Here is an 18926-nt window from a genome sequence, read left to right as displayed (position 1 = left end):
TGATTGCTTGGACATGATTTGATTGGAGAACATTTTGGGAAAGGAACACACCTGTCTATATAAGGTCCCACAGTTGACAGTGCATGTCAGACCAAAAACCAAACCATGAGGTCGAAGAAACTGTCCGTAGAGCTCAGAGAAAGGATTGTGTCGGGGCACAGGCCTGGAGAAGGAAAGCAAACAATGTATGCAGTATTGAAGGTCTCCAAGAACACAGTGACCTACATCATTCATAAATTAAAGAAGTTTGGAACAACCAAGGCTCTTCCTAGAGCTGGCCGTCTGTCCAAACTAAGCAATCGGGTATGGGCCTTGGTCAGAGAGTTGACAAAGAACCCGATGGTCACTCTGACAGAGCTCAATAGTTCCTCTGTGGAGATGGGAGAACCTTCCAGAAGGACAACCAACTCTGCAGCACTCCACTTTTTATTTATTTTTATTTCACCTTTATTTAACCAGGTAAGCTAGTTGAGAACAATTTCTAATTTGCAACTGCGACCTGGCCAAGATAAAGCATAGCAGTTTGACACATACAACAACACAGAGTTACACATGGAATGAACAAAACATACAGTCAATAATACAGTAGAAAAAAAACGTTTATATACAGTGAGTGCAAATAAGGTCAAATAAGGGAGTTAAGGCAATAAATAGGCCATGGTGGCGAAGTAATTATAATATGGCAATTAAACACTGGAATGGTAGATTTGCAAAAGATGGATGTGCAAGTAGAGATACTGTGGTGCAAAAGGAGTAAAATAAATAAATACAGTATGGGAATGAGTTAGACAGATGGGCTGTATACAGATGGGCTATGAACAGGTGCAGTGATCTGTGAGCTGCTCTGACAGCTGGTTCTTAAAGCTAGTGAGGGAGATGGGAATCTCCAACTTCAGTGATTTTTGCAGTTTGTTCCAGTCAGTGGCAGCAGAAAACTGGAAGGAAAGGCGACCAAAGTAGGAATTGGCTTTGGGTGTGACCAGTGAGATATACCTGCTGGAGCGTGTGCTACGAGTGGGTGCTGTTATGGTGACCAGCGAGCTGAGATAGGGCGGGGCTTTACCGAGCAGACACTTGTAGATAACCTGTAGCCAGTGGGTTTGGCGACAAGTATGAAGCGAGGGCCAGCCAACGAGAGCGTACAGGTCGCAGTGGTGGGTAGTATATGGGGCTTTGGTGACAAAACGGATGGCACTGTGATAGACTACATCCAGTTTGCTGAGTAGAGTGTTGGAGGCTATTTTATAGATGACATCGCCAAAGTCAAAGATCGGTAGAATATTCAGTTTTACGAGGGTATGTTTGGCAGCATGAGTGAAGGAAGCTTTGTTGTGAAAGAGGAAGCCGATTCTAGATTACATTTTTGATTGGAGATGCTTAATGAGTGGAAGGAGAGTTTACAGTCTAGCCAGACACCTATATATTTGTAGTTATCCACGTATTCAGAGCCAGAGTCAGAGCCATCCAGAGTAGTGATGCTGGATGGGCGGGTAGGTGCGGGCAATGTTCGGTTGAATAGCATGCATTTAGTTTTATTTGCGTTTAAGAGCAGTTGGAGGCCAGGGAAGGAGAGTTGTATGGCATTGAAGCTCATCTGGAGGTTAGTTAACACAGTGTCCAAAGAAGGACCAGAAGTATACAGAATGGTGTCCGATTTGACACACTGAACTCTGTCAGAGAAGTAGTTGGTGAACCAGCCAAGAAAATTATTTGAGAAATCAAGGCTGTTGAGTCTGTCAATAAGAATGTGGTGGTTGACAGAGTCGAAAGCCTTGGCCAGGTCGATGAATACAGCTGCACAGTAATGTCTCTTATCGATGGCGGTTATGATGTCGTTTAGGACCTTGAGCGTGGCTGAGGTGCACCCATGACCAGCTCTGAAACCAGATTGCATAGCGGAGAAGGTACGTTGTGATTCAAAATGGTCAGCAATATGTTTGTTAACTTGGCTTTCGAAGACCTTAGAGATGCAGGGTAGGATAGATATAGGTCTGTAGCAGTTTGGGTCTAGAGTGTCTCCCCCTTTGAAGAGGGGGATGACCACGGCAGCTTTCTAATCTTTGGGAATCTCAGACGATACGAAAGAGAGGTTGAACAGGCTAGTAATAAGGGTTGCAACAATTTCGGCAGATAATTTAAGAAAGAGATTGTCTAGCCCAGCATATTGTCTAGCCCAGCATATTTGTAGGGGTCCAGATTTTGCAGCTCTTTCAGAACATCAGCTATCTGGATATGGGTGAAGGAGAAATGGTGGGGGCTTGGGCGAGTTTCTGTGGTGGGTGCCGGGCAGTTGACCGGGGTAGGGGTAGCCAGGTGGAAAGCATGGCCAGCCGTAGAGAAATGCTTATCGAAATTCTCAATTATAGTGGATTTGTCAGTTGTAACAGTGTTTCCTAGCCTCAGAGCAGTGGGTAGCTGGGATGAGGTGCTCTTATTCTCCATGGATTTTACAGTGTCCCAGAACTTTTTTTGAGTTTGTACTGCAGGTTGCAAATTTCTGTTTAAAAAAGCTAGCCTTAGCTTTCCTAACTGCCTGTATATATTTGTTCCTAACCTCCCTGAAAAGTTGCATATCACGGGGGCTATTCGATGCTAATGCAGAACGCCACAGGATGTTTTTGTGCTGATCAAGGGCAGACAGGTGAACCAATGGGGCATGCCTATTTAAGATGGTGAGGAAGGCACTTTTAAAGAATAACCAGGCATCCTCTACTGTCGGGATGAGGTCAATGTCGTTCCAGGATACCACGGCCAGGTCGATTAGAAAGGCCTGCTCGCAGAAGTGTTTTAGGGAGCGTTTGACAGTGATGAGGGGTGGTCGTTTGCTCGCAGACCTATTACAGATGCAGGCAATGAGGCAGTGATGGGCTGAGATCTTGGTTGAAAACAGCAGAGGTGTATTTGGAGGGCAGGTTGGTTAGGATGATATCTATGAGGGTGCCCGTGTTTACGGATTTGGGGTTATATATGGTAGGCTTATTGATAAATTGTGTAAGATTGAGGGCATCAAGCTTAGATTGTAGGATGGCTGGGGTGTTAAGTATGTCCCAGTTTAGGTCACCTAACAGCACGAGCTCAGAAGATAGATATGGGGCAATCAAATCACATATGGTGTCGAGGGCACAGCTGGAGGCAGAGGGTGGTCTATAGCAAGCGGCAACGGTGAGAGACTTGTTTCTGGAAAGGTTCATTTTTAGAAGTAGGAGCTCAAATTGTTTGGGTATAGACCTGGATAGTAATACAGAACTCTGCAGGTTATCTTTGCAGTAAATTGCAACACCGCCCCCTTTGGCAGTTCTATCTTGGTGGAAAATGTTATAGTTAGGAATGGAAATTTCAAGGTTTTTGGTGGTCTTCCTAAGCCAGGATTCAGACACAGCTAGGCCATCCAGATTGGTGGAGTGTGCTAGGGCAGTGAATAAAACAAACTTAGGGAGGAGGCTTCTAATGTTAACGTGCATGAAACCAAGGCTTTTACGGTTGCAGAAGTCAACAAATGAGAGAGCCTGGGGGGTGGGAGTGGAGGTAGACACTGCAGGGCCTGGATTAACCTCTACATCACCAGAGGAACAGAGGAGGAGTGGGATAAGGGTACAGCTAAAGGCTAACCGAACTGGACGCCTAGTACGTTCAGAACAGAGAATAAAAGGAGCAGATTTCTGCGCACGGTAGAATATATTCAAGGCATAATGTACAGACAAAGGTATAGTAGGATGTGAATACAGTGGGGGTAAACCTCTGCAGTGATAGTGATAATGAAATAGGTATTGTCTCTAGAAATAGCAATTCATCCAGGTGATGTCACTGCGTGTGTGGGGGGGGGGTGGAACCAAATTGTTAGCCGAGGCGTGTTGAGCAGTGCTAGAGGCTCTACAGTGAAATAAAACAATAGTTACAAACCAGAACAGCAATCGACACGGCATGGTGACGTTAGAGAAAGGCATGCGTAGCCGGGTGATCATACAAGTCCAGTGCGTGGCTTCAGGCAGCTAGCGGCACGGAGCTAGCAGGCTAACAGAAAGGCCTTAGAGGGATGACGCGATGGAGGAAAGTCTGTTGTGGCCCCCTCGTGCAGTTACATCAGTGGACGGATCAGCAGGGCTCCGTGTGGTAAACCAGGCCAATTGGCAAAATATATATAGTGGCCGAAGAAATATGTCCAAAGGGCCTCTTAAGCCAGCAGTCCAATGTGCTTTAGATAGCTAGCAGGCCACAGATTAGTGGCTTTGTGATCAGGAGTCGTTAGCTGCTATAATTCCAGGTGGAAAAAATAATAAAAAATATCATAATAAAAATGTAAAGAAATAGGTTCAGAGCTTGCGGTAGGAATCCGGAGATATCGAGAAGAATAAGTCCGACCAGCTCTGGTTTAAGTCACGCTGTACAGACTGGCGAGAGTTGTCCGAGATAAAGGTAGCTGATGACCGTTAGCAAAGGATAGCTGACTGCTAGCTAGTGGTTTCGGAAGGGATTCGATGGGCCTTGTAAGCCAACAGTGCGTTGTGCTCTAGACAACTAGCATTCAGGGGACGTTAGCTGCGAAGGTCGGAAGGTTCAGAGCTTGCGATAGGAATCCGGGGATATGGAGAGAAAAATAGGTCCGTTATGCTCTGGTTGAATCACGTTGTACAAACTGGCGAGAGCTTTCCGAAATAGAAGTTAGCTGATGACCGTTGGCTGGCTAGTTAGCTGGCTAGTTAGCTGGCTAGTTTATGTTGGAGCGATTCCAGTAAGAGGCAAAGAAAAATATGTTAGAGAAAAAGCAGGTCCACACCACATTGGGTGAGGCGGTTTGCAGGAGAGTATTTGAAGTAAGGGTTTAAAAAAATATAAAAAGATATGCGAAGAAAAATATATATACATGGGACACGACAAGACGAAGGACAAATACGTCTGACTGCTACGCCATCTTGGATAATAATGGCCATAAAGGCCACTAATCAGGCCTTTATGGTAGAGTGGCCAGACAGAAGCCACTCCTCAGTAAAAGGCACGACAGCCCACTTGGAGTTCGCCAAAAAGCCCCTAATGGACTCTCAGACCAAGAAAACAAGATTCTCTGGTCTGATTAAACCAAGATTGAACTCTTTGGCTTGAATTCCAAGCGTCATGTCTGGAGGAAACCTGGCACCATCCCTATGGTGAAGCATGGTGGTGGCAGGTTATATGCTGTGGGGGTGTTTTTCAGAGGCAGAGACTCTGAAAAAAAAGTACAGAGAGATCCTTCATGAAAACCTGCTATCAGGACATCAAACTGAGGTGAAGGTTAACCTTCCAACAGGACAACGACCCTAAGCACACAGCCAAGACAACACAGGAGTGGCTTCAGGACAAGTCTTTGAATGTCCTTGAGTGGCCCAGCCAGAGCCCGGACTTGTTATTTTTATTTTTATATAAAAACTGTTTTCAATTGATCATTATGGGGTATTGTGTGTAGATTGATGAGGATTTTTTATATATATATATATATATTTATCAATAAGGCTTTAGAACCAAGCTTTAACGTAACAAAACATGGGAAAAGTCAAGGGGTCTGAAAACTTTCTGAATGCACTGTATATACTTTGGAGGGGATATCACTCTTTCACACTGTGGTATATACAGCCAGTTTGTTATTTAGAATATTTATTTTCTGTTTATCAAGGGAAAGAAACCAAATGCCCACTGCGCCTATTTTTCAAACATTGTCAGTCCACATGTCAAGTGTTATGCGCAATTGTATTTACCCAAGTTCTCTCTCAACTCCGGGACTTCTTGCTAGCATTATTTTTGCCTGATGCAGGACTCTAGCCCCAGAGAAGAGAGACTATTGGACTGAAACATTCAAACCTCCATTCATTTATGAAAAGATAGTCAATTTGTGCCACAGTTCTAACTCCCCCTTGTGATAGTGTGGTGCGATGACAGAATGACGCAATTTACCAAAATTTGCCAGCATCTACCACGAACAGTCATGGCATTATCTCAAAACTTATAAGTGAGGAACGATTGTACATGCATAACCCATTCTCCATCATTGCAGGAGTACCCGCTAGGCTGACAATGAACTGTGCTGCTGTGTGAATATGATAATCCAGGTTAACCTAGTTATTAACCAGCGGCCCAATTTAAGAGTGTTAGGTCTTTAATTTCATAGCTAAAGTATAATTAAATTGTTCCTTGAAAACCTAACATCTGAAACCTTCCCTATGGTGTCCTTGCCTGTTTCATACTATTGATAGAAAAGCTGTGTTTTCGAAGATGGATTTAAGCCCTATGAACATGAGTCTAAACGGTCGCTTTTGGAAAACGCAGCGAGCCACTTCAGTGGCGAAAACCAAAAGGTGATGCCTGTTGTTCAGGGAGAAAACCCATTGGAGTCAGGGCGATCACTCTAGTCCATTGCTACCTGTCAGATTGAACAAATGTAATATTTCTTCCTTCGGTGGCTTGTTGAGGCTCTAAATAGCGTATTAGCGGCCCCACTTATCAAAGCTGTCCAAGAAAATGTGTTTAGCTGCACTCCTATGTGACATAGACGTTTTTATGGATGACATTACATCTCCCTTTATTACACATGCCATTGTAATTGTTTTAGAAAGGGACAAAATGTAGCTCTCACCAGGTTATCTAGAAGACTTAGATCTTGCACCGACAAAAGTAGTGCACTAAATAGGGAATAGTGTGTCAACACAGATTGTTGAACCTTCTGCAGCTTTCTGTCCTCTGAAAGCCCGGTCATTCATCTACAGCCACTCTCAGAGAGGACTGAGGTGAAAGCCTGAGTGAAGACATCATCATCACCTGAGTGAGGCATCTCACGTTTACGCTAGCCTCTCCGCCACCCTACTAGCCTCCCTGCTATGGTCCCTGTGGGAGCCCGGCTGTCATGTAGCTGCCGTGTGATGCCATTAAAGGCTGATACTTATGCTGGGAGCTTTGTCTCAGAGCGGAGGGCTGAGGGGCTCTCATCACATGGCTAGAGGAGCATAGCATTCTCACTCAAACAGCATGGGCTGTTTCATCTTCACATAGAGGTTACTCTGAGAGGTGTGAGGCTCTATGAGATGCTCTGTTTCTATTTGCTGGAGCGAGAGAAAAAAAGGAAAGCGCAGGTGCTCTCTCTCTTTCTCTCCCTCTCTCTTTTCTTTCACTCTGTATTGCCTATTGTTATACAGTGGGGCAAAAAAAGTATTTAGTCAGCCACCAATTGTGCAAGTTCTCCCACTTAAAAAGATGAGAGTGGCCTGTAATTTTCATCATAGGTACACTTCAACAATGACAGACAAAATGAGAAAAAAAATCCAGAAAATCACATTGTAGGATTTTTAATTAATTTATGTGCAAATTATGGTGGAAAATAAGTATTTGGTCAATAACAGAGGTTTCTCAATACTTTGTTATATACCCGTTGTTGGCAATGACAGAGGTCAAACGTTTTCTGTAAGTCTTCACAAGGTTTTCACACACTGTTGCTGGTATTTTTGCCCATTCCTCCAAGCAGATCTCCTCTAGAGCAGTGATGTTTTGGGGCTGTTGCTGGACAACACGGACTTTCAACTCCCTCCAAAGATTTTCTATAGGGTTGAGATCTGGAGACTGGCGAGGCCACTCCAGGACCATGAAATGCTTCTTACGAAGCCACTCCTTTGTTGCCCGGGCGGTGTGTTTGGGATCATTGTCATGCTGAAAGACCCAGCTACATTTAATCTTCAATGCCCTTGCTGATGGAAGGAGGTTTTCACTCAAAATCTCACGATACATGGCCCCATTCATTCTTTCCTTTACACGGATCAGTCGTCCTGGTCCCTTTGCAGAAAAACAGCCCCAAAGCATGATGTTTCCACCCCCATGCTTCACAGTAGGTATCTTGTTCTTTGGATGCAACTCAGCATTCTTTGTCCTCCAATAACGCTGAGTTTTTGAGTTTTTACCAAAAAGTTCTAATTTGGTTTCATCTGACCATATGACATTCTCCCAATCTTCTTCTGGATCATCCAAATGCTCTCTAGCAAACTTCAGACAGGCCTGGACATGTACTGGCTTAAGCAGGGGGACACGTCTGGCACTGCAGGAATTGAGTCCCTGGCGGCGTAGTGTGTTACTGATGGTAGGCTTTGTTATTTTGGTCCCAGCTCTCTGCAGGTCATTCACTAGGTCCCCCCGTGTGGTTCTGGGATTTTTGCTCACCGTTCTTGTGATCATTTTGACCCCACGGGGTGAGATCTAGCGTGGAGTCCCAGATCGAGGGAGATTATCAGTGGTCTTGTATGTCTTCCATTTCCTAATAATTGCTTCCACAGTTGATTTCTTCAAACCAAGCTGCTTACCTATTGCAGATTCAGTCTTCCCAGCCTGGTACAGGTCTACAATTTTGTTTCTGGTGTCCTTTGACAGCTCTTTGGTCTTGGCCATAGTGGAGTTTGGAGTGTGACTGTTTGAGGTTGTGGACAGGTGTATTTTATACTGATAAGTTCAAACAGGTGCCATTAATACAGGTAACGAGTGGAGGATAGAGGAGCCTCTTAAAGAAGAAGTTACAGATCTGTGAGAGCCAGAAATCTTGCTTGTTTGTAGGTGACCAAATACTTATTTTCCACCATAATTTGCATATAAATTCATTAAAAATCCTACAATGTGATTTTCTGGATTTCTTTTCCTAATTTTGTCTGTCATAGTTGAAGTGTACCTATGATGAAAATTACAGGCCTCTCTCATTGTTTTAAGTGGGAGAACTTGCACAATTGGTGGCTGACTAAATACTTTTTTTGCTGCTTTGTCCTCAATAGAGATGCATATTGTTTCCCCCCAGTTTGTCTTTTCAAAGAAAACATGCAAGGTGTCAAAAGCAATTAGCCAGAAATGAAAAGACCAAGAACAATGTAAACCTAGACATCTCTGCAGGAAATAGCATCCTCAAACATGCATCCGTAGTGAGTCATTGTCTCAGGATCAAACAGAAAGCATGTGGAAAGAGTGACAAGCACATGGAGATGTGAACACACACCAAGGTCATCGAGCTGACAGGACGTCATCTAACAGAAGAATGGGAGGGGTTCTCGAAAATGAAAGGTGATTTGCACTAATGTTACAAAAACGTAAAAATAGATGTTTGGAGAAGAAAACGCATCACAGAGGCTAATTGAATAGAAACCATTCTTTGTTTGCAGTTGCACAGTTCGATCTGAAAATATGTAGCCAAAACCAGCAGTACTTACTTTGGGAAACTGTCTGACGGGTATTAACACTTTCTGACCCAGCTTCATGTTCTTGTTGATGACGACATCGATGAACTTCTCCTCTTCTTTTTCTTCTTTTCCTTCATCTTTTTGTAATTTTTCAATTTCTACAGGGAGAAAGATAAAAGCAAGATAAGAATCAATGACTATGAATGATTAAGACAAAAAGTGATCAAAGGATCAAAAGATGTTTGTCCATTTTCTCACAGGAGTTTGCCGAAATGAAATAATATCATTTACGGGTGCCAGTTTGGTTTGTTGTCGCTCAGGCTCACACCTTTTTGCTTTCCCAGTCAACTGTGAAATAGGCTCTTTTGGCAATGCTGTAATTTACCTGGATATGGTTGTAATCATATCATAGTCATTCATCGTGCCCATTGGAAGAAGCTCTCTGTCTGGTTTGTAATATTTGGCAATATAATAGTAGGTAGATTAAATTTGACTTTCCCAGACATTTGAATAGCTTTCATGTTTTACCTCATGAAAATGTATAATTAGGGAGGCAAGTATATCTGTAGGTTATGTAAAATATTGTGCTTGATGGTTCCTCCTGTTTAGAAGGTAGCCTTTGATGTATTTGAAGATGTAACCTTGAAGGATCAATGAGATGGATAACATCTGTGTTCAGGAGCCAATAACACCGTAATGTAGGGGGGGGGGGAGGGAGGGTCAGGTATTGAGGGTCAGGCAGGGAGAGTCAGGCAGGGAGGGTCAGGTAGGGAGGGGACTAAGGGCAGAACCGAAGCCTTCAGGCTAGCATTGGTCAGTGGACACTTTAACTGGGGTAGTGGAGGGAGGACTTCAACAGAAACACACACATTATCTATGGATATATACTACCTACTAGGGCTACAATTACAATTACCGTATAACCGTGTAACCAACGGTTGTGGATGAAGACTGTCATTAAAATCAAATAACAATCAATATTATTGTATTTTTAAAAATTGGGGGGAATGACCACAAGGCAGCAGAAGCACACATAACACTAGGATGAATAGAACAGGCTTGGAACTTCTAACCCTGGCAATTTGACTGGTAAACTAATTGGTACACTCACAATGGCTGCCTGGTATTGTGATGCAATAATTTCCATGGTGATGTACTTATAATGTTAATTCAAATTGTGTTAACTGATGTGGCTCATGAAATGGTATGTATTTTTTGTAATGTCAGTTGAGTTGAACCAACAAATCACAGCACATATTTTAGCACATATTTTACTTCCTGCTTTGCTCCTATGGGGACACACGCAATGGCCGCCAGTCCACTCATTATGCCATCATTGACCTGAATGGGGATGCCTTTCTATTCACAGTGGAGTGTATACCAAAGGAAGCCAGCCTTCCCTCAAAAATTTACCAAGAAAAAAAGTCTAAAATAAATTATCTTTAGTCTCTCTGTGTTTCATAACATTTCTTGAATTTGGAAGATGCTAAATATGTCTAACCGGAGAAAGCATCCGAGCGATGCTATCGGAGGCTGTCTGGTCAAAGGGAGTATGATATTGTTGCTGCCCATAGCATTGAATGCAAGGGAAGCCAGCGAGCATCTGCCCTCCCTTGATAAAATAATTTATATAATAATAGCCAATCAGCTTTGAGTTAAACTGAGTGAGCTCATCTGTGAATGGTCCTTGCGCACCAACAAAAATGTGTCAAGGAAAGCCAGTTTGGATTTGGCTTCACACCATTAACACAGCTAGAACAATGAGCTTTTCCAGTCATATCACATCAAAAGCCAAACGTCATTGACAGAAAAAAAAACATTGTGTTGTTGTCCTCCAGTGGCTAGCTAGCTAGCTCAAATGGGCCATTTCCTAAATTAGTCATGGGTGGAGATAAGGATTTGGACTTGTAGCTTCACTTAATCATCCGTAATGCTCAATGATTACAACTACGATTTTAATGTCGATTCTGATCCCAACCATAAATTCATAAATTGTGCCTCTGGCTTGAGAGGATGGAAGTTCAATATGTAGCTAGATGTAGAAGGCTAACTAGCTGGCTAATGCCCATGAGAGGAAGTTAGGCTAGCAGCAAGCATTTTATCAAGGTAGCCTATGACAACAAAAACTAAAAGTGTGTACTGTATGACAGAGTGATAGACCATTTTGGCAACATGAAAGAGAGGAGGATGGCATTAGCAGTTTTCTAAGTAGGGTGAGTCAACATGTTTTTCTACATATGCACACACACACACTCACACACACAGAGAAACCAGTACCATGGACAGCCACATTATATTTAGCTTATGTTGATTGGAAAAAAATTGGTTTTGGTATCTTTTAGTTGCACTAAGCAGAGGTGATTTGATGATGATGAAAAGTTTAAGTTGAAACGGTGCTGGAATAGTGGAGGCAGCTCCTGTTTTCTCTCGATAACTCTCTGGTGTTCTAAATCAATAGTTGTTTAGTAGTCCGAAAAATGCCAGAAACATGAATAACATGGTTGACCATGCTGTAGGTCATGTACCTGTTTATCACATGCAATATGCTTTGTGGACTTCACCAGACAGATGTTGCTCTCTGGTCTTGTGATGAAACACACCGTGGTTGAATGTATTCTGCACGCCGTGTCTTCTTACTATCTCGGCCTTAAGCCTATATATCACAGTGGTAAGACATATGAACTAACAGGTTATAGAGCGAAAACAACGCAATCATCACAACACATAGGCTGTAATATGGCTTTTTTCCCCTGGCTTGGCTTCCCCAATGATTTATAACCATGTACCGCTACTGTCTATTCAGCACCGCCAGAAGCAGAGGAGAAGAGAAAATGTGCATAAAACAATTATAATAAAAAACAAACATTATATATATATTTATTTTGCTATTCAAATAGTTATTACAGTGACCACGGTCATTTGGCTGGCCAATTATTGTCATCCAAAATTCCATGACCATCACAGCCCTACTGGCTTAACATGATACGGGGCGGCAGGGTAGCCTAGTGGTTAGAGCGGTGGACTAGCAACTGGAAGGTTGCAAGTTCGAACCCCTGAGCTGACAAGGTACAAGTCTATTGTTCTGCCCCTGAACAGGCAGTTAACCCACTGTTCCTAGGCTGTTATTGAAAATAAGAATGGTTTCTTAACTGACTTGCCTAGTTAAATAAAGGTAAGATATCAGGGTGTAACTTGTGTGATACGTGTAACATGAAAACAAGTTGTCTCCAGATTTGACACATTTCCATTGCATCTTGAGGTCTTTCTTCTCTGAGTTTTTCAATTTAACCTATACTTAACTCGGCAAGTCAGTTAGGAACAAATTCTTATTTTATTTTCAAAGCCTTGTTCAGGGGCAGAACGACAAATTGTTACCTTGTCAGCTCAGGGATTCGATCCAGCAACCTTTCAGTTACTGGCCCAAAACTGTAACCACTAGGCTACATGCTGCCCCTAGTTGACAGCATTAGATTCCAAGAATGAAGTGAAAGACTACGATAACGGATGTATCAGTAAGCTGGAATCTCTTCTAAGCCTGAACTCATCCCTGGAGGGAGCAGATTCCTCACATTCTGAGGAGAGCCCAGATTAATATTAATATTAGCCTTACAGAGAGTCTGTCTTTGTTCCTCAATGCTCTGGTTGCCCTCAGGGCAATATTCAGTATCCTGTGGATGAGTCAATACCCCCTTATAGGTCTCAACAGTTCTCTGATGTGTCAGTGAAATCCCTAAATGTTCACGGCTATAAGGATTTTAACACATCTGGGCCTTAAATGTGTGGATATTTCCAATCTATAATACCCAGCTGTCCCCTCCATTGAAACAACCTAAACTGCAGTTTGGTGTTCTATTTCCACAGTGGTTTGGTTAATACATATCAACAATACAGTGTTCACTAAGAGTGCCCTCTTCTCCTCTGAACCGGTGGGGACTGTAGTGGTAGATGCATTTCAACTGATCCCGACAGGGATCCTTCAGTCCAAGAAAAAAGGTCTTGTTTGATGGGGACTGTGGTTCTTCCGCCATCAAAGAGGACAGAGATGTCATTAAAATTGTATTTACAGCTTTACAAGGCCTCAGTGTGCTCCGGTGACAGCTCGGATCTACACAGTAGGGGTCCTGGCCCAGTTCCCAGATGTCGAGTCCTCTATTAGACATGGAATCACTTAAGAAAAGCAGCGCACTTATTTAGACCACAACCATCCCCCCATTTAAAATGCGTAAACTGGAAGAGATTTGCAAGATTATGCTTGACTTTCACATCAGATTGTGAGCGGTGGGGAGTTGAGATGGGGAGGGGGGGGGGGTGCTACATCCTCTAATGTCACATTGCAGAGAGGGTAAATGTTGCGATGTGATATTAAGAAGATCAAGCATCAGAGGTCTAATAGCGGTCACATTAAATATTGATCATGCAAACTATGTGGGGAATGCATACGTTGCATTTGTGGCTATACCGTGCCATTTTCACCAAACTCCTTGAGACTAGTTGATAGATGCATAAGGTTAAGGATATTACATTTCTTCCAAACAGGAGGCAATGTTGTCCTGGGCAATAATGGTCACACACCATGAGTTCGGCGACAAATGCTTGGACATTATTCTTCTAAATGTGTTCTGTCCTGCTCCTTACTCTGTCTTCATGTTGTTTTTGTTATGTTGTTTTTTTCCCCAAAAGAAAGACATTATGTCTTTGTACAAACTTCCTCAGGCAGAAAATGTCCAAGTCTACTTTTGTGATGGTAAAGCATGTCAGAGCTTTGAGAATTTAGACATTAAAGAAAAAGAGAGAAATATTTGATGCAATGTTTCTGTGATATAGCATGAACCAAACATTATTACCATAAAAGGCTTCTTCAAATTCCCACATGAAGAAAAATAAGTAAAACTGTCTTAACTCCACATTCTAACTCAATTGGCTGGAACAGACTGGTGCTTTAGAGTTAAATAAACATAATCATTTGTTTTGTTACTTGTTTCATGTAGTAGTGTCTTAATCGATTTCCCAAACTTTGCAGTGAACACACACCGAATCCTATATATTTCTGTCTCAACTTAATACTGAAATACTTCCCAGTCAAACAGACTATATAAAATAGTGTCATGATACAACATTATAGTATGTGTATATTATATTAAGAAAGAAACAACATGAGTAAGAAACACAATATATGTGGTCTGTAGGTCTGGGTAGCTAGATTTACCAGGTTATAGATCAATAACAGAGCTACCTGCGGTCATTTCAATGTGTCACAGTCTTGTGTTAGCCCAGTGTTTGATGTAGATGCTATTTTCCCCTCAAATTGCCCCCTGTTTGTGACTCTTTGTAGATTTCTATGACAACTGACAGACTGTGATGAAAAAGCACCATACTCAGAGTTTCATCGGTGATTACCTGAAGCCTCCTGAAGTGTGGTCAAAAGAATGTCATATTAACACAGAGGGAATTTAACTAATTTATCTCGGTCCTTCAGACAAACAGGACTCTTAGAGCTGAAAAAAACAGACTTTAAGTTGACATTTAAAAAACAGTTCTAATGCGTTTATTTTTTGATTTCCTCTTTATTGAAAATTACAGTATATTGTTTTCTTTCTGCAAAGAGATAATGAGTTTTACTTCTGGCTTTTAAGTGAAATTAAGGACCAAATGAATAGAAATGCCGAAACAGGAACTTCATGTCATTATTCTGTAATGCTCTGAAGCAAAGCCTTAATGAACTGTGCAGGCCTAGAACAACCCTGGTCAGTTTCCTCACAACAGGAGACCAGGCGCTCCTCGCCTCTGTTCATTAAATCAATCTCAGACAGAAATCACTCTAAAATGCATTTACATTTGAATTATCAATGCCTCCTTCTCTTCCTCCACCTCTACAGCGCCACCTCCATATAGTGATAGAGAAATGATCGCTACATGAAAGCAGGCTGTTGAAAAACTGCCTTTGCTTCATTCCTAATATGACCACCAATTCAGTGTGATTCAGGGTATTCGGCTGTGAACCTAGTTAGAGAAAACGTGCAGCTCAACACTCAGGGCTGTCTCAGCTCAATACTCAGACCCTCCCGCCATGCAGGGTTTTCTCAGCTCAACACTCAGACCCTCCTACCATGCAGGGTTTTCTCAGCTTAACACTCAGACCCTCCCGCCATGCAGGGTTTTCTCAGCTCAACACTCAGACCCTCCCGCCATGCAGGGTTTTCTCAGCTCAACACTCAGACCCCTCTGCCATGCAGGGTTTTCTCAGCTCAACACTCAGACCCTCCTACCATGCAGGGTTCATTATCTTTGTTTCATTCCTAATATGACCACCAATTCAGTGTGATTCAGGGTATCAGGCTGTGAACCTAGAAAGAGAAAGTGCGCAGCTCAACACTCCGACCATCCAACCACACAGGGTTCAGCCTCAGTTCAACACTCCGACCCTCATGTTGTCCACCAATTTCACTGACTCCCAGACAAGGTCAGTCTGGCGGCAGGAATTCGTTTTGGCCCCTAATCTGGAGATTACATTCTCCTTACCCGGCCCAGCTCTGGTCTCTCTCTCTCTCTCTCTCTCTCTCTCTCTCTCTCTCTCTCTCTCTCTCTCTCTCTCTCTCTCTCTCTCTCTCTCTCTCTCTCTCTCTCTCTCTCTCTCTCTCTCTCTCTCGCTCTCTCTCTCTCGCTCTCTCGCTCTCCCCTGGCCCCTGGCAGCTTGGTTCTCTGCTGTGAGGTAACGTGCCCAGACCTGCATGCAGCCAGCAAACAATGTCCAGGATTAAGACTGCAAACTCTCCCTCCCTGCAGCCCCTGGCAGCCCAGCTATGGTAAGACTGAGACTGAGACTGAGGCCCTCCACCACTGCAGGGGTCCTTTTCAACTCAGCAGCCTGCCCGTTGGTATCAGGAATATCAGGAATACTCTGTTCAGTTAAATCTTCCTCTCTAATCATTCTCATAGAGGATAGAGTATATAGGGATGCAGTTATTTGGCCTGCCCCACCCTGCCTTACTGATAGTATTGGGAATACAGTGCCTTCAGAAAGTATTCACTCCCCTTGACTTTTTCCGTATTTTGTTGTGTTACACCATGAATTTGAAATGGATTAAATTGAGAATGTATGTCACTGACACAATATCCCATGGAATTATGTTTTCTGACATTTTTACAAATTAATTAAAAAGGAGAAGCTGAAACGTCTTGAGTCAATAAGTATTCAACCCCTTTGTTATGGCAAGCATAAATAAGTTCAGCAGTAAACGTTTGCTTATCAAGTCACATAATAAGTTGCATGGACTCACTCTGTGTGAAAAATTGTGTTTAATACGATTTTTGAATAACTACCTCATCTCTGTACACCACACATACAATAATCTGTAAGGTCCCTCAGTCGCAGTGAACTTCAAACACAGATTCAACCACACAAAGACCAGGGAGGTTTTCCAACGCATCGCAAAGAAAGGTACCTATTGCTAGATGGGTAAAAAGAAGAAGAAGAAGCAGATATCCCTTTGAGCATGGTGAAATTATTAATTACACTTTGGATGGTGTATCAATACACCCAGTCACTACAAAGATACAGGCGTCCTTCCTAACTCAGTTGCCAGAGAGGAAGGAAACCGCTCAGGGATTTCACCACGAGGCCAATGGTGACATTAAAACAGTTACGGAGTATAATGGCTGTGGTAGGAGAAAACTGAGGATGGATCAACAACATTATAATTACTCCACAATACTAACCTATTTGACAGCGTGACAAAGCAATTATCTTCTGGTCCTGAATACAAAGTATTAAGTTTGGGGTAAATCCAATACAACACATTACTGAGCACCACTCTCCATATTTTCAAGCATGCTGGTGGCTGCATCTTGTTATGGATATGCTCATAATCGTTTAGGACTTTGGAGTTTTTCAGGATAAAAAATAAATGGAATGGAGCTAAGCACAGGAAACATCCTAGAGGAAAACAGTTCAGTCTGCTTTCCACCAGACACTGAGAAACAAATTCAAATTCACCTTTCAGCAGGACAATAACCTAAAACACAAGGCCAAATCCACACTGGCGTTGCTTTCCAAGAAGACAATGAATGTTCCTGTGTGGACGAGATACACATTTGACTTAATTCAACAATGGTTGTCTAGCATTGATCAAGAATTTGACAGATCTTCAAGAATTTCTAAAAGAATAATGGGCAAATGTTGCACAATCCAGGTATGGAAAGCGCTTACAGACTTACCCAGAAAGACTCAGCTGTAATCACTGCCAAAGGTGCTTCTACAAAGTATTGGCTCCATATTTTTGTATATTTCTAAAAGCATGTTTGACTTTGTCATTAAGGGGTGTTGGGTGTAGGCGGGAAAGGAACAAATCCATTTCATACATTTTGAATTAAGGCTGTAACACAACAAGATGTGGAATAATTCAAGGGGTATGAATACCATCTGAAGGCACAGTATTTTGAATAAAGACATCTGCATAACAAAAAGAAATACAGCCTTAAAATGTATTATTTTACCGTGATATTATACTGTGCTATAATAGTTTGATGAATCCAGTTAGATTTGTACAGCTATAAACAATTTAGACGACTCCTTGTCATGGCAAAGGGAAGAAAAATGATGTTTTCTTCTCATCCACCTGGAGGAGTCTTGAATTGTATATGCATTTTTATATTTCCATACAACAGTCTGGGGAGACAGAGACGTTTAAGTTCAGAAGACAATCAAAGACATGAACGGATAAAAATGTGACTCCTCAACCATCTCTGTGTCCTCAGCTCATACTGATGCCCGTCATAAAAGTTATATACTCCATGTAGACAAGTTTTATGAGGATGTCAAGTCAGGTCTCCAACCAGTTCATATAGAGATGACATTTTCAGCCAAAATGCGAGCATTTGCTATATGACTATATTTGCAAAGGTTTCTTAAACTGCAGAATAATGCAATTCCCATGCTGTGTCCCCTGGAGCAGATTCATAAAATAATCAAATAATTGGCAGTTATATATAGTTCAGAGTCCGTTGAGTCCCAAATGGCACCCGATTCCCTACATAGTGCACTACTTTTGACTAGGGTCCATAGGGAATAGGGTGCCATACAGGGTGGGACTCATGCAGTATTAACTCTGAACAACATCCCTTGACTGGTAGGCTAACTCTGAACTCCGATCTCTGTCATGGCAAAGGCTTGTCTGATTAAGCCGTGTTCTTCAGAAAGACAGTGCCTGCTAGCCTGACAGCATTGTAATAGCCATAACCATTACATTACATGTGGCCCCAGCCAGTGTGACAGTCTTCTGCTGTCACAACCAATCTGGGTTAGAAGTCTAAGTAGCTCCAATGAACTCCTCTGACCTACATATCCTTGCAGACTCAAACATTTCCGTATTCACTGTCTCAATCCACTTAAGACTGAAATAAGTACAATATTTCAAGGCCCCGAAAGAAAACAAACAAACCATGAAATACAAACACACACGCATGCTCACACATGCACACGTGGGAAAGATATGTCCCCAGACACCCTGCTATAAGACTGCCTCGGTTGCATATTCAACAGCAAACCATTATGCAATATGTTTTGTTTACTTAAATCTCTGAAAAGCATTCCAAAAACCCCAGACAAGGCATATTCTATATGTAATTTATGTCTTTGTGTCACGACTTCCACCGAAGAGGGTTCCTCTCCTTGTTCGGGCGGCGCTCGGCATCGCCGGCCTACTAACCATCACCGGCCTACTACCCATCACCGGCCTACTAGCCATCACCGGTCTACTAACC

General features: G+C 42.5%; 1 protein-coding gene across 1 annotated transcript in view; it reads right to left on the bottom strand.

Moving 5' to 3' along the window:
- Positions 1 to 18926, bottom strand: part of LOC124012233 (KH domain-containing, RNA-binding, signal transduction-associated protein 3-like) — a 177451-nt gene that overhangs the window by 52477 nt on the left and 106048 nt on the right. The window contains exon 2 of the mRNA XM_046325709.1: positions 9198 to 9325. Within this exon, the coding sequence (XP_046181665.1) occupies positions 9198 to 9325 (128 nt within the window). The remainder of the gene's footprint in view (positions 1 to 9197; positions 9326 to 18926) is intronic.

This window comes from Oncorhynchus gorbuscha, linkage group LG24 (genome assembly GCF_021184085.1).
Source record: "Oncorhynchus gorbuscha isolate QuinsamMale2020 ecotype Even-year linkage group LG24, OgorEven_v1.0, whole genome shotgun sequence".
Classification (NCBI taxonomy): Eukaryota; Metazoa; Chordata; class Actinopteri; order Salmoniformes; family Salmonidae; genus Oncorhynchus; species Oncorhynchus gorbuscha.
This window is presented reverse-complemented; position numbering and strand designations above follow the sequence as displayed.